Source organism: Pristiophorus japonicus, chromosome 10, assembly GCF_044704955.1.
Source record: "Pristiophorus japonicus isolate sPriJap1 chromosome 10, sPriJap1.hap1, whole genome shotgun sequence".
Lineage (NCBI taxonomy): Eukaryota > Metazoa > Chordata > Chondrichthyes > Pristiophoridae > Pristiophorus > Pristiophorus japonicus.
Genome location: NC_091986.1, coordinates 170,314,601 through 170,330,141, shown reverse-complemented (window position 1 = coordinate 170,330,141; position 15,541 = coordinate 170,314,601). Strand labels below are relative to the sequence as shown.

Genomic DNA, 15,541 nt, shown 5'->3' with positions numbered 1-15,541 from the left:
CCTTAAATATTAGCCATTGCCTATCCACCTTCATGCCTTTTAATGAATCTTCCCAATCAATCATAGCCAATTCATTTCTCATACCTTCGTAGTTTCCTTTGTTTAGATTTAGGATCCTAGTTTCGGATTGGACTACTTCACTTTCCATCTTAATAAAGAATTCAATCATGTTATGGTCACTCTTCCCGAAAGGACCCCGCACAACAAGACTGTTAATTAACCCCTTCTCACTACACAATACCTAATCTAGGATAGCCTGTTCCTTAGTAGGCTCCTCAACATACTGGTCTAAACAACCATTTCGTACACACTCCAGGAATTCATCTTCCACGGTATTATTATTAATTTGGTTTGGCCAGTCTATATGTAGATTAAAGTCACCTACAATTACTGTAGTACCCTTGCTACATGTATCTCTAATTACCTGTTTGATGCCATCCCCTACACTACTGTTTGGAGGCCTATAGACAACTCACACCAATGTTTTCTGCACCTTGGTGCTCCTTAGCTCCACCCAGACTGATTCTACATCTTGATTTTCTGAGCCAATATCCTTTCTCACTATTGCTCTGATTTCATCCTTTGCTAACAATGCCACTCCACCCCCTCTTCCTTTTTGCCTGTCCTTCCTAAATATCGAATATCCTTGGATATTCAGTTCCCAACCCTGGTCACCCTGCAACCATGTCTCCATAATTGCAACTATGTCATGTCCGTTTACATCTATTTGTGCTGTTAATTCGTCTACCTTATTACAGATGCTTTGTGCATTCAGATACAATGCTTTTAAATTTGTCTTTTTAACATTATTAGACATCTTAACATTATTTTGTACTATAGCCCTATTTGTCTTATCGCTATTTTTTCTTACCTGGATACTATTTGTTAGTGCACTCTTTTGTTTGTATGCTCTGTCCCTTCCTGACATAATCTGGTTATCCTTACCATAATCATTTTTGCTACATTACTTCCTTTTATTTTCTCTAGATTGCTCTCTACTGCGACCATCCTCCACCCCATCCCCCCGATTTAGTTTAAAGTCTTGTCTACCTCCCTAGTTATTCGGTTCGTTAGAACTCTGGTCCCAGCATAGTTCAAGTGTAGTCCGTCCCCACGGAACAGCTCTCTCTTTCCCGAGTATTGGTGCCAGTGCCCCACAAATCGAAACTCACTTCTCCCACACCAAGCTCTGAGCCACGCATTCATCTCCCCGATTCTATTGACCCTATGCCAATTTGCTCGTGGCTCAGGTAATAATGCAGAGAATATTTCCTTTGTGGTTCTGCTTTTCAATTTAGTCCCTAGCAGTTCAAATTCTCTCAGCAGAACCTCTTTCTTAGTCCTACCTATGTCATTGGTACCTACGTGAACCACGACAACTGGATCCTTCCCCTCCCACTCCAAGTTCTTCTCCAGCCCAGAGGAGATGTCCTTTACCCTGGCACTGGGTAGGCAACACAGCCTTCGGGACACACGTTCTTGACTTACAATGATTTTCATGAGCCCATCATTAATTACATAACACTTTCATCAATCATCTATCATATATTGATCGGATATGAGTGGCTGTGGCATCTATTGACTTTACATCACGCAATGGTGTATACTTTACTCACATGGCATAACATTTGGTTCTGCTGCTACACGCGTGGCCGACTGAGGGTGGATCCACACTCCTCCAGCGCCCGCTCCTCAATGTCATTTAGCTCACACATGACTGGTGGGCCGCCACCCATGCGCCACTGCTCGGCCCTATTCTTCGAAAGCTTCTTCTGCAAAAGGTAACAACAGCACGACATGGCATAAGATCATTGCATAAGATCATTGCTAGGTACTGTCACAGATAGTGATACAACACATAACCATTATTATTATCATTATTAACCTAAACACGTACACCGTAAACGGAGGATTTGAGTAAAACATTCCCGGTCTAACTGCAATACATCAGATCTGAATTTATTTACTCATTACTCTTACAATTCCAATTACATAAATATATAAGTAAATGTAAATAAATGTAATACTTACTCTGCCGGAGCCGACAAGGTCGTTCCAACGCTTGCGGCACTGGTTGCCCTCACACATCTCATGCGTCACTGACGAGACCACCTCAGCGATCTCGGCCCAAATTTTCTGGTGAACCTTCAGGGTGGGCTTCCCATGCCCACCCTGGGTCAATTGACCCCAACGTGACTCCACCTCCTGCAGGAGGGAAGCATTTGCCTCGTCGGAGGATCGCCTCGCTCCTTTTCGTCCTCCCAACTCCAATTCCTCTCCAACCTCACTGCCCTCACTAGCCTCCTCCCCCGCCACATCTTGCTCTCTCGCCTCCTCCATGCCTTCCCTGTTATTATTTTTTTCTTCCGATATTTCTGTCTCAATAAACTAAATACTGCTATTTTTTATGATTACTCCTCACAAAAACCATTCCACACTCCCACAACAGCCAAACAAACCGCAAAGAACCAGACAATAAACCCACACACGTTTCTCTTCCTCTCTCTCTCTTCTGCGCATGTATTGATGACCCCTGACCTCCTGAAACACAGGAAAAGACCGTTGCTATGGACACCGACATTTTATGACGTTAAAAAAAAAAATACCGCGAATGCCCATTTCACATCGCTCCCGCTAACGCCCATTTTATAAAGTGGAAACTCGGGGGTTGAAAATGGGTGACAATCCGGCGATCTCAAAACCCATAATAAACACCCACGCTGGAAATAACGCCCATTTTTGGGTGATCTGCATAATAATGGAAAGTCTAGCCCATAGAAATTTACAGCACAGAAGTAGGCCATTTTGGCCCATCATGTCCGCACCGGTCGACCAAAAGCTATCCAGCATCATCCCACTTTCCGGCTCTTGGTCCGTAGCCCTGTAGGTTACGGCACTTTAAGTGCACATCCAAGTAGTTTTTAAAATGTGGCGAGGGTTTCTGCCTCTACCACCCTTTCAGGCAATGAGTTCCAGACCCCCACCACCCTCTGGTGAAGACACTTCCCCTCATATCTCCTCTAAACCTCTCCCCAACTACTTTAAATCTATATCCCCTGCCAAGAGAAACAGGTCTTTCCTATCCACTCTATTGAGGCCCCTCATAATTTTATACACCTCAATCAGGTCTCCCCTCAGCCTCCTCTGTTCCAAATAAAACAGACCCAGCATCTCCAATCTTTCCTCATAGCCAAAATTCTCCAGTCCAGGCAACATTCTTGTAAATCTCCTCTGCACCCTTTCCACATCTTTCCTGTAATGTGGTGACCAGTACTGCGCACAGTACTCCAGCTGCGGCCTAACCAATGTTTTATACAGTTCAAGCATAACCTCCTTTTTTTTTTGAAATTCGTAGCTAATCGTTCCAATTCTTTGTCAAATCACAAACACCAGAGGTCACCTTGGGCCCATTCAAGGATCACTCTGCGCCAATGCTCTTAGCCAAAAGGCCTAGAGCCACTGCACCGTTCCTGGAAGTACTGCAATACCAGGTTCGTGCCATGGAGGTGGATGGGTCAGGCCCCCCACACACCTCCGTGGAGGTGGATGGGTCAAGCCACCCCACCCACCTCCTATTTCCAAAAAAGCAAGCATATACCTTCCTGATCCAGGGAGAACCACCTTGGGATTATGGTGGTTACTCCCCTGTCAGGTCAATTACGCATGATCTTAGCCAAAAGGCCAAGCATAACCTCCTTGCTCTCGTATTCTATGCCTCGACTAATAAAGGCATGTAATCCATATGCCTTCTTAACCACCTTATCTACTTGGCCTGCTACCTTTAGGGATCAGTGGAGTCCAAGGTCCCTGTGTTCCTCTACACTTTTCAGTGTCATACCATTTAATGTGTATTCCCTTGTATTGGGGAGGGCTAACAAGGCATTACTTCAAACTTATCCAGATTGAATTCCATTTGCCACTGTTCCGCCCAACTGACCAGTACATTGATATCTTCCTGCAATCCACGGTTTTCTTCTTCATTATCAACCACACAACCTATTTTAGTGTCATCTGGAAACTTCTTAATCATACCTCCAAAATTCAAGTTCAAGTCATTGATATATACCACAAAAAGCAAGGGACCCAGCACTGAGCCCCATGTAACCTCATTGGATACAGCCTTCCAGTCACAAAAGCAACCATCAACATTACCCTTTGCTTTCAGCCTCAGACAATTTTGGATCCAAATTGCAACTTTGCCCTGGATCACATGGGCTTTTACTTTCGTGACCAGTCTGCCATGTGGGACCTTATCAAAAGCTTTGCTAAAATCCATATACACTACATTATATGCACTGCCCTCATCAACCCTCCTAGTTATCTCCTCGAAAAATTCAATCAAGTTAGTCAGACACGACCTTCCCTTAACAAATCCATGCTGGCTGTCCTTGATTAATCCATGTCTTTCCAAATGAAGATTTATCCTGTCCTTCAGGAAATTGTTGAACTCAATGTTCAGTCTGGAAGGCTGTAAAGTGCCTAATCAAAAGATGAGGTGCTGTTCTTCGAGCTTACCTTGAGCTTCATTGGAACAGTGTAAGAGGCCGAGGACAGAGAGGTCAGAGTGGGAGTGGTGCGGAGAATTAAAGTGACAGGTGACTGGAAGTTCCGTGTCACGCTTACGGACTGAACAGAGGTGCTCCGCAAATGGGTCACCCAATCAGCTTTTGGTCTCCCCAAAGTAGAGACGACCGTATCGTGAGCAACGAATACAGTATACTAAATTCTAAGTACAAGTAAATCACTGATTCAGGAGTGTTTGGGGCCCAGGACAGTGGGAGGGGAGGAGGTGTTCCATGTCCTGCACTTGCAGAGGAAGGTGCCGTGGGAAGGTGAGGAGATGTGATTGAGAAATGGACCAGGGTGTCATGGAGGGAACGGTCCCTTCGGAATGCTGAAAGAGCAGGGGAGGGGAAGATGTGTTTTGTGGTGGGATCACACTGGAGGTAGCGGAAATGGCGGAGGATGATCCATTGAATATGGAGGCTGGTGAGATGGAAGGTGAGGACAAGGGGGACCCTATCGTGGTTCTGGGAGGGAAGTGTGGGAAATGGAATGGACAGGGTCGAAGGTCATGTCAACCACAGTAGAAGGGAATCCTCGGTTGAAGAAAAAGGGAGACCTCGCGGAAGTACCAGTATGGAAGATTAGAACAGATGAGATGGAGACGGAGAAACTGGGAGAATGGAAAAGAGTTCTTACAGGAAGCGAGGTGGGAGGAAGTGTAGTCCAGGTAGCTGTGGAAGTCTTACAGTGGATGTTTGTTGATAGCCGATCACCAGAAATGGAGACAGAGAAGTTGAGGAAGGGAAGAGTCAGAGATGGACCATGTGAAGGTGAGGGAAGGGTGGAAATTGGAAGCAAAGTGAATGAAATTTTCTAGTTCAGGGCGCGAGCAGGAAACGGCACCGATACAGTCATCAATGTACTGGAAAAAGGGGTGAGGGAGGGACCGGAGTAGGACTGGAACAAAGAATGTTCCATATATCCCATGAAAATGCAGCATAGCTAGGACCCATGCGGATCCCCATAGCAACACCTTTAATTGGAGAAAATGAATGGAGTCAAGGAGAAGGTGTTCAATGTGAGAATAAGTTCAGCCAGGCAGAGAAAGGATGGTTGTGGATGGGGACTGGTTGGGCCTCTGTTCAAGGACGAAGTGGAGGGCCCTAAGGCTGTCCTGCTGGGGGATGGTGGTGTACAGGGAGTGTATGTCCATAGTGAAAAGGAGAAGGTTGGGGCCCGGAAATCTGTTAAAGTGGCAGAGGGTGTCAGAAAAGTTGCGGATGTAGTGGGAAGAGACTGGGCAAGGGGAGAAAAAAACAACAGTTGAGATGGTGATAAATCAGTTCCATGGGACAGGTACAGGCTGAAACAATGGGTCTACCAGGAGTGTCTTGTTTGTGGATCTTGGAAAGGAGGTAAAAGCAGGCTGTGCGGGGTTGGCGGCCGTTGAGGGAAGATCTCCAGAGGGGGTGAGGTCAGTGAGTCTTAGAAACAACGGCTTGATGTTCGGTCGTGGGGTCAGGGGGTCATCTCCTTTTGCTTTGTACAATCATGCCTTTTGTCATTTAATCACACCTGTCTTCCACTCGATCACCGACCTTCCCTTTTGTTCTTTCCTCCATTCCCCCTTTCTCTGACCCTGCACTTTCTAACTTCTTCCAGTTCTGACAAAAGGTCATCGACCTGAAACGTTAACTTCTCTCTACACAGATGCTGCCTGACCACCTGAGTAGTTCCAGAATTCGCTGTATTTATTTCAGATTTCCAGCATTTGCAGTATTTTGCTTTAGTGTTTTTGTAGGGGAGAAGTGGGAGCATTTGAGGAGCTCCCACTTCCATGGCCCCTCTCACCATCATCCCTCTCATGGGCCACCCGCACTTGCCTGCTAGCAAGGAGCTGGAAAGGACCAATAGGACCCAAATCAGCGTTTAGATTCCTTCTAGAGAGGTCTATGAGCCTCTGTCATCTGTTCTCTGGAGCTAGCATGTGCTCATGTGAGTGGTGCATTAGCATTGCCTGCGACATGGTGCTGCTCATGTTGGAGATGGGCTCCTCCATTCTCTGCATATTTGCAAACCTCACAGTTTGCATATTTGCAAAACCTACCAGAGACTTCTGCATTTCTTGCTGCCCCTCCAGGATTACCCCCTTTCTCGATGGCCCACGAGGCTCAGTGTCTGCATGCTGCTGAACAGAGCTTGGAGTAACCTACGCCCTCTGGCGAGGAGTCTCCACTACTGTCAGCACCATCTGCTCTTGCTCACTTGTGAAGTGTGAGACACCAGATGACAAAGCTACTCTATCTCGCTAGGACCATCGAGGTGTGCGAATCTGCGCTGGTGTTGGGAGCGCTTGGGTCTGTTGACGGTGTACCCTCAGAGGCTGGAGCTTCCTCTGAGTCGTTGTCTTCCTCCCCCGGCTGGACAGTGGGGGGAGGGGGGGGCATTGATGGACCTGTGGGAGAGCAAGGAGATGATTTAGAAATGTTATATTAAGAATGGGTAATGATACCATTATGCACATGATCAACATTCACTGGCTGCTGACATCAGTCACCATATGAGTGACTGCTGTATGCCATGTGGCTGTATGAGATGTAATTCTGTGAACAGGTTGCTGAGAGGTCACTCTCTCTATGCCCCCCACCTCCAGCAGGTCTGCAATGCTCAACACTTCCAGGGCCACTTCCTGTGCTACAGTTAAAGTACTGAAGGCTGGAGGGCTACCTCCAGTTCTCTCCCTCTCCCTGTTGTTGTGGGCTCTCCTCTCCTGCAAGGAAGGAAAGAACAGTTTGAGTGAGAGTGATGGAATGAGTGCAAAAAATGTGTGGGTTACATCTGTAGAGGGTAACTATGAGGGAGTATGGTACCAATTCCAAATGGCCTCAGTCTGTGGTGTTATTTGGTATGATTACAATAGGATGAGGGAAAGTGTGAAGGATGGTTAGTCAGATGGAGATGTAAGTATATACAAAGAGAGAGGGATGGGTGAGGTACAAGGTATCTGGGTGTGAGTAATCATGTCCAGGAGTAGGTTGGGACACAGAGTGATGGTGATGTGATGACAGGCACATTAGGATGAAGGTGAGTGTGACTTTGCACTCACCTTTCTTGATCTCATCAGATTATTGAATCTCTTCCTGCACTGTACCCAGGTCCTCCTGACGACATCCCTGCTGCTGACCTCAGCAATTTTAAGCCATGCCCTTTTGGTTTCTTGGGGAGGTCTCTTCCACCCATCAGCAGAGAGGAGGACCTCCATGCATGCTCTGACCACAAGAATATGTAGTGAGCCATCCAAAAGGTGGGGTCCAGCCCTCTGTCTTTGTGAAGTCATTTTTATAACTCAGCAAGAACCCACTGCTTTACAATGCTCCCTCCACACTCCTACATGAACCTTCACATGCGAAGTGGCCAGGCTGCTTTAAATCTCCCCGCTGGAAATGATTCATCGATAACGTCATCAGACCCGCACACTGAACAGGGCTGGCAAATGCGTATGACTAATTTAATAGAAGCCATTAACTGAAAGACGCAGTGGAGAATGCGCTGTTCATATCTTCCGAGCTCCCGGCCAGCAGCCATGTAACCTAACTCCACGGTAAAAATTCTAGCCTAAGCCTCTGCTCGGCCCGCTAATTTCATAAGAGCTTGAAGATTTTGGTGCCACTATCCCAAGCCTACTGCCAGCTTCCACCAGGTGGTTCCAGGAAGAATGGTAACTGGGGGAGAAGGGAGGGAACTAGGAGGGCAACCTTACCCTATTTACCACCCAACTGCCCCACTGGCATGTACATGCAATGGGCAGTGACAGTAAGCAAGCAGCAGTCCTAGTGACAGTCTCCCCACCCCATTTTCCCGCTGTTTCCATCGCAATTCCACTCAATTTCAGGCAGGATCATAGAGGAAAATCCAGCCCTTGGTTTCCATACAGTGAGGATGTCATTTGATGACAGCGGTGTCACTATTTTGCCGCCTTCTTGCTAATGATCAGGTACTGGTCAAATACATCATACACTGTGAATAACCATTCAAACCTATAGGGGGAGAAATTCAGCTGCTTAGCACCTCCTGTTATTGCCTGGGGGTGCTAAGGGGTTAGCGACTGGGCGTGGCGAATTCAGCGACGCTCACAGACTTCAGTGCCGGTTTAGCGCTGGTGCTAACACATACTGCCTGGGCCTCTAGTGCCTCGCAGATCGTGCCGTCATAGAGTGCGCAGCGCCCCGTTACCACCCCGGATGTGAAATTGCCTCCCGCCCCCTGCTGTATCGCCGGGCGTCAACAACGGTAGAAAGAGGAGGCGTTGTCAACTTGGCTGGCCTCTTGGGGAGTGCTAATTAAAGGGAATGGTTTTCAGGTAGGTCAACCTTTATTATTTGCACCAGTCTGGTGCCTGCTGAAAGTATTTGCTGTTTCATTGCTATAAGATGTCCAAGCCCTCTACTTTGAGTGTGTTTGGGGCTGTAATGGCAGGCGCGCAAGTCGCTTTGCAATGCAGAAATGCCGAGAAGTAGGTTGTGCACCATTATTGGCCCTTCTCTTTAAGCCTCTGATGTGATTAGCATTGCACTCCACATTGTACAGCACTCTGCCGCTGTCGGCCCACTCTCGCACTTTAGCGCCCGAAGAGAAGTGGTTAGTCCTTGATTTAGCGCTCCAACTCCCTCTTAGAGCGCTAAAGCTGAATTTCCCAGCAGGAGAGAATCATTAGCACCTGCTGCTACCTTTTCTAGTTTTCAAAAGTGATCGCCACAAACGGGGCGCTATGGAATTTCTAGCCCATACACTTTGTGAATGTCTTCACTGTTTCCATGTATGAAAGCATCAAGCATAATTGTATGAAAAGGAAAATGTTCTGGGGTGGGGTAGACATAAAACTTCCCATCTATTACAGAGACGACTTGCAAAATGAACATCCATCTATAATCTACATCATTATCCTTCAAGAAAATTGGAATAAAAGTCACGGTCTAGTGATTTATGCCAGAAACAATATGATCAAACAGGACGGCCAGAGCCGATTTAAAGGGGCAAGGGAAAGCGTCGGAAAGGAGAAGTCGATCCCCGTGTTAATGACTTCTTGTTGGCTGTGATGCTTTTTATATTTCCGGCAAATAGATAGAAATGGAATCATTTTGATGTTGATTCCCGGTTGCCACTGTTTCGTTTGGTGATGCATACTACGGGAAGCGAGACTGGAGCGTTCCCATGCAGCACGCTGACAGTGAACCGTGAAAACAAAATGGCGGTGGGGATTCGGGCGGTGGTGAATGGGTATTCTGTGTGATCTTGATACATTGCGAGAAAGTTTCTCTCTCCCTTGCCTATGAGGCACCAAATTAAGGGGATTCTAGTTTTCTGCACTTAACCATTAAAAGGATTTTTCATCTGCCATTTTGCATTCAACATTTCTGAACCCCTTTACAAGCCACGTTTGAAGAAACGGCCTAACTTGTGCCTGCAGCCAACAGGGTCTGAAAGAACAATACGCAGTTAAGTAATCCTGAAGCATCTAGTACCAGGGATGGAGTCCTGAGCAATAAACTGTCCTACGCCCTTTGGCTCCTGCAGATGTATCGGGCAACAGTTGAAGACAAGCTGCTGATTATTGCGGAGAAACCTGGCAACAGGATTTTATGAAAGATGAGACTGGTGCCTGATGGTGACTTTATGGACTGGTGCTACTATCTTGCTCCAGGAACGGTCACACAGCCAAGGAAAATCCTTCCCAAGGCTGCTTAAGTTCCAACTGTTGCCACGCTCCAAGAGTGCGAGATCGTGGAGAACGGATGGATCTCGTCGTTCTTTTCCAAAATAACAGAAAGCAGTATTGCCAACCCTGCCTCATAAATCAGGAGACCAACTCTTAAAAATCATGAGATTTGGTAGAGAAATCCTGAGTTGCTATTTTTTTCTCAGCCTGACTCCTTGCTGGCCTTAGCTCCTGGACAGGAAGCTCATTCAGCCGTCACTCACCAACAAATTCTGCCCTCTTGACCATCTCGCAACCATCGGTGGCCATGCCTTCAGCTGTTTCGGCCCCAAGCTCTGGAAATCCTTTCGTAAACCTCTCCGCCTCTTTCTTCCTACAAGACGCTCCTTATAAATTGACTCATCTGCTCTAATACCACCTTATGTGGCTCGGAATCAAATTTTGTTTGATAATAGTCCGGTGAAGCACCTTGGGACATTTTACTACAATATAGGTGATATATAAATACAAGTTGTTGTTGCTGTTGTAGCTTCAACTAAATACAATGATAACCCAACTTAATTAAAATTTATTAAAATGCATATGCCTGGGAACCTGCAAAAGCAGTAGGCCATGTAGACAAAATGTATTCTAGGCAATCTGATCTTGTACAGTGTTTTTTTTTTACTCGTTCATATGATGTGGGCGTCGCTGGCATGGTCAGCATTTATTGCCCATCCTGAATTGCCCTTAAAAAGGCAGTGGTGAGCTGCCTTCTTGAACTGCTGCAGTCTGTGTGGTGAAGATACTCCCATAGTGCTGTTAGGGAGGGGGTTCCAGGAATTTGACTCAGCGACGATGAATGAACAGCAATATTCTTCCAAGTCAGGATGGTGTGTGACTTAGACAGGAACTTGGAGGTGATGGTGTTCCAATGCCCTTGCTGCCCATGTCCTTCTAGGTGGTAGAGATCGCGGGTTTAGGAGGTGCTGTCGAAGAAGCCTTGGCGAGTTGCTGCAGTGCATCTTGTAGATGATGCACACTGCAGCCATGGTGGTGGACGGAGTGAATGTTTAAGGTGGTGGATGCTGTGCCAATCAAGTGGGCTGCTTTGTCGTGAATGGTGTCCAGCTTCTTGAGTGTTGTTGGAGCTGCACTCATCCAGGCAAACGGAGAGTATTCCATCGCGCCCCTGACTTGTGCCTTGTAGATGGTGGAAAGGCTTTGGGGAGTGAGACACTCGCCACAGAATACCCAGCCTCTGACTTTCTCGTGTAGCCACAGTATTTATGTGGCTGGTCCAATCAGGTTTCTGGTCAATGGTGATCCCCAAAATGTTACTGGTGGGGGATTCGGCAATGGTAATGCCATTGAATGGCAAGAGCCCGTGTCTCTCTTGCCTGGCAGTTGTGTGGTGCAAATGTTACCTGCCACTTTTGAGCCCAAGCCTGAATGTTGCCCATGTCTTGCTGGATGTGGGCACAGACTGCTTCATTATCTGAGGAGTTGTGAATGGAACTGGACACCATGTAATCACCAGTGAACATCCCCACTTCTGAGATGGAAGGAAGGTCATTGACGAAGCAGCTGAAGGTGGTTGTGCCTTGGGCACTGCCCTGAGGAACTCCTGCAGCGATGTCCACAACCATCTTTCTTTGATCTAGGTATGACTCCAGCCAGTGGAGAGCTTTCTCCTTGATTCCCATTGACTTAAATTTTACTAGGTCTCCTTGATGCCACACTCGGTCAAATGGTGCCTTGATGTCAAGGGCAGTCACTATCACCTCGCGTCTGGAATCCAGCTCTTTGGTCCATGTTTGGTCCAAGGGAAACTCGGAAGGCCGGGTTTCCCGCAGGCCCTGCCAATTTTACTGGCAGGACCAAATTTGAATGTGAGGCCTCGGATTCCCGCCCGCAGCCAGCCCGCTTGAGAGGTCGAGGATCGCCGTTCCAGAGTCGAGGATCGCGGGAGAGGTTCGAGGATTGCGGAGGGAGGAGCGGATCGGGGTTCGCGGAGGTCAGTCAGGGATCGGAAAGGGTGGCCGGAAGATTGTGGCCAGCCACCAGAGGATCGTGGCCGGCCTCACTATCATCGGGGGGGGAGGGGGGGGGGCTGGGAATGCTATCGGAGGCCTCGTGGGGGTTCTCAATCGCAGGGACTGGGTATAGTCAGGACCCTGGATCCAGGAGGTAGGTATAAGTCCACTTACCCCCTGGATGTAGCAGTTCCCGCCTTGGTTTAACTGCCGGGTTTCACGAATTGTGTGAAACCTGTCCCCAGACAGTTAAATTCAAAATGGAGGGAAAAATAGAGGCTTTCAGCCTCATTATATTTAAATTGATGTACCGTACCGGAGAGGATTGGCTGCCCGTTCCGCCCACCCAGCTCCCATCCTGCCTCCGGCAAAACCGGGGGTCAGCGGGTTGGAGGCGGGCTCTGGTCAGGATTCACATTTTTAACAATTTAACTGCTCCCACGCTCCTAAATCACTCATTTTTTTAGGGGAACATTCCGGCCCTCGTGTTTAGTCAAAGTAGCTTAATGAGAAGTAGCCGATTTGCGAATGTGTGAAAAATATACGCCATTCGCATACGCGCAAATCCCGACATTGAGGTGATCCATCGCGAGATCCCGAGTGAAGTTTTGCTTCATTCCAAAATTGCGTCTCTCGTGATGGAATCCTGTGAATTGGCGATACTGGAAAAGACAGTTACATCCCAAGCGACTGGCTAGAGAGGTAGTTATGGCATTTGTCGGGGGGGGGTGTTTGTGGGGCGTCGAGGGTCAAATGAGGATCTTTGCTCCTTTCTGGAGGCCACCATAACAAGTGGCTCGGCATCGTTGCTCTTTGAGCTGAATTGGAGGCTGTATTTAGGTGGCCATCACAGACACAATGAGTCGAATGTCTTCCTTCTGTGCTGAATTATTCTACAACAATCTCAATATTTTGAAGCAGTAAATTGTAGGATTGTGGGACCTTATAAATGGCCAGGGTCCCAGAATCTGGGGTTTGCTACCCCTAAACTAAACACAAGCAACTGATTATATAACCCACACTTAGCAATAATTCTCCCAAAGGAAATCCTTACAAATATACAACTACAACAACTTGCATTTATTTTGCGCCTTTAACGAAGTAAAACGTCCCAAGGTGCTTCATTGGGGCGTTATCGAACAAAATTTGATACCAAGCCACATAAGGAGATGTTAGAGCACATGATCAATAGCTTGGTCAAAGGGAAGGGAAGGGGGAGGGAAGGGAAGGGAAGGGAAGGGGGGAGGGAAGGGAAGGGAAGGGAAGGGGGAGGGAAGGGGAGGGAGGGGGGAGGGAAGGGGAGGGAGGGGGGAGGGAAGGGGGAGGGAAGGGGAGGGAGGGGGGAGGGAAGGGGAAGGGAAGGGGGAGGGAAGGGGAGGGAGGGGGGAGGGAAGGGGAGGGAGGGGGGAGGGAAGGGGAGGGAGGGGGGAGGGAAGGGGAGGGAGGGGGGAGGGAAGGGGAGGGAGGTGGGAGGGAAGGGGAGGGAGGGGGGAGGGAAGGGGAGAGAGGGGGGAGGGAAGGGGAGAGAGGGGGGAGGGTAGGGGAGAGAGGGGGGAGGGAAGGGGAGAGAGGGGGGAGGGAAGGGGAGAGAGGGGGGAGGGAAGGGGAGAGAGGGGGGAGGGAAGGGGAGAGAGGGGGGAGGGAAGGGGAGAGAGGGGGGAGGGAAGGGGAGAGAGGGGGGAGGGAAGGGGAGAGAGGGGGGAGGGAAGGGGAGAGAGGGGGGAGGGAAGGGGAGAGACGGGGGAGGGAAGGGGAGAGAGGGGGGAGGGAAGGGGAGAGAGGGGGAGGGAAGGGGAGAGAGGGGGGAGGGAAGGGGAGAGAGGGGGGAGGGAAGGGGAGAGAGGGGGGAGGGAAGGGGAGAGAGGGGGGAGGGAAGGGGAGAGAGGGGGGAGGGAAGGGGAGAGAGGGGGGAGGGAAGGGGAGAGAGGGGGGAGGGAAGGGGAGAGAGGGAGGAGGGAAGGGGAGAGAGGGAGGAGGGAAGGGGAGAGAGGGGGGAGGGAAGGGGAGAGAGGGGGGAGGGAAGGGGAGAGAGGGGGGAGGGAAGGGGAGAGAGGGGGGAGGGAAGGGGAGAGAGGGGGGAGGGAAGGGGAGAGAGGGGGGAGGGAAGGGGAGAGAGGGGGGAGGGAAGGGGAGAGAGGGGGGAGGGAAGGGGAGAGAGGGGGGAGGGAAGGGGAGAGAGGGGGGAGGGAAGGGGAGAGAGGGGGGAGGGAAGGGGAGAGAGGGGGGAGGGAAGGGGAGTGGGGGGGAGGGAAGGGGAGAGAGGGGGGAGGGAAGGGGAGAGAGGGGGAGGGAAGGGGAGGGTGGGGGGAGGGAAGGGGAGAGAGGGGGGAGGGAAGGGGAGAGTGGGGGGAGGGAAGGGGAGAGTGGGGGGAGGGAAGGGGAGAGAGGGGGGAGGGAAGGGGAGAGAGGGGGGAGGGAAGGGGAGAGAGGGGGGAGGGAAGGGGAGAGAGGGGGGAGGGAAGGGGAGAGAGGGGGAGGGAAGGGGAGAGAGGGGGAGGGAAGGGGAGAGAGGGGGAGGGAAGGGGAGAGAGGGGGAGGGAAGGGGAGAGAGGGAGAGGGAAGGGGAGTGAGGGGGGAGGGAAGGGGAGAGAGGGGGGAGGGAAGGGGAGAGAGGGGGGAGGGAAGGGGAGAGAGGGGGGAGGGAAGGGGAGAGAGGGGGGAGGGAAGGGGAGAGAGGGGGGAGGGAAGGGGAGTGAGGTGGGAGGGAAGGGGAGAGAGGGGGGAGGGAAGGGGAGAGAGGGGGGGAGGGAAGGGGAGAGAGGGGGGGAGGGAAGGGGAGAGGGGGGGGGAGGGAAGGGGAGAGGGGGGGGGAGGGAAGGGGAGAGAGGGGGGGAGGGAAGGGGAGAGAGGGGGGGGAGGGAAGGGGAGAGAGGGGGGGGGGTAAGGAGAAGGGAGAGGGAGGTTGAACGGGTCGGGCCCAAGACTTCGGGCAGGGCCCATCCCCAACACCAGATTTACAGGTAGGTGGCGTCGGGTCGGGTCCGGCGTCGGGGGGAGCGTAGGTCGGGATCGGGAGTGCGGGTCAGGTTGGGGGGGGCGGAGGGAGGTCGGGTAGGGTAGGGTCTGGTCCGGTCCGGGTGGGGCTGGGTGGGTTGGGAGCGCGGGTCGGGAGGATGGTGGGAGGGAGGTTGGTTCAGGTCGGGTCGGGGGGGCGGGAGGGGGGAGGGAGAGGGAGGTCAGGTCTAGTGGGCGGGGGGGGGGGGGGGCGGGGCGGGGGAGCACGGGTCGGGTCGGGTCCAGTCCGGGGGAGCGGGAGTCGGGTCGGTGTCGGGAGGAAGCAGGAGCTGGGCGTGGGAGGAGCCTT

General features: G+C 50.6%; 1 protein-coding gene across 4 annotated transcripts in view; it reads right to left on the bottom strand.

Moving 5' to 3' along the window:
- LOC139275195 (beta-1,3-glucosyltransferase-like) overlaps positions 1-15,541 on the bottom strand; it is a 467,305-nt gene that overhangs the window by 246,252 nt on the left and 205,512 nt on the right. Inside the window, exon 2 of one of the 4 annotated variants that reach the window (XM_070892321.1) lies at positions 1,617-1,772. The exons of 2 other annotated variants lie outside the window; for them this stretch is intronic. In XM_070892321.1, the coding sequence (XP_070748422.1) occupies positions 1,617-1,702 (86 nt within the window). In that variant the 5' untranslated portion in view covers positions 1,703-1,772. Of the gene's footprint in view, positions 1-1,616; positions 1,831-15,541 lie in introns of those variants that run through there. One more of the 4 variants, XM_070892322.1, reaches the window with a different exon arrangement.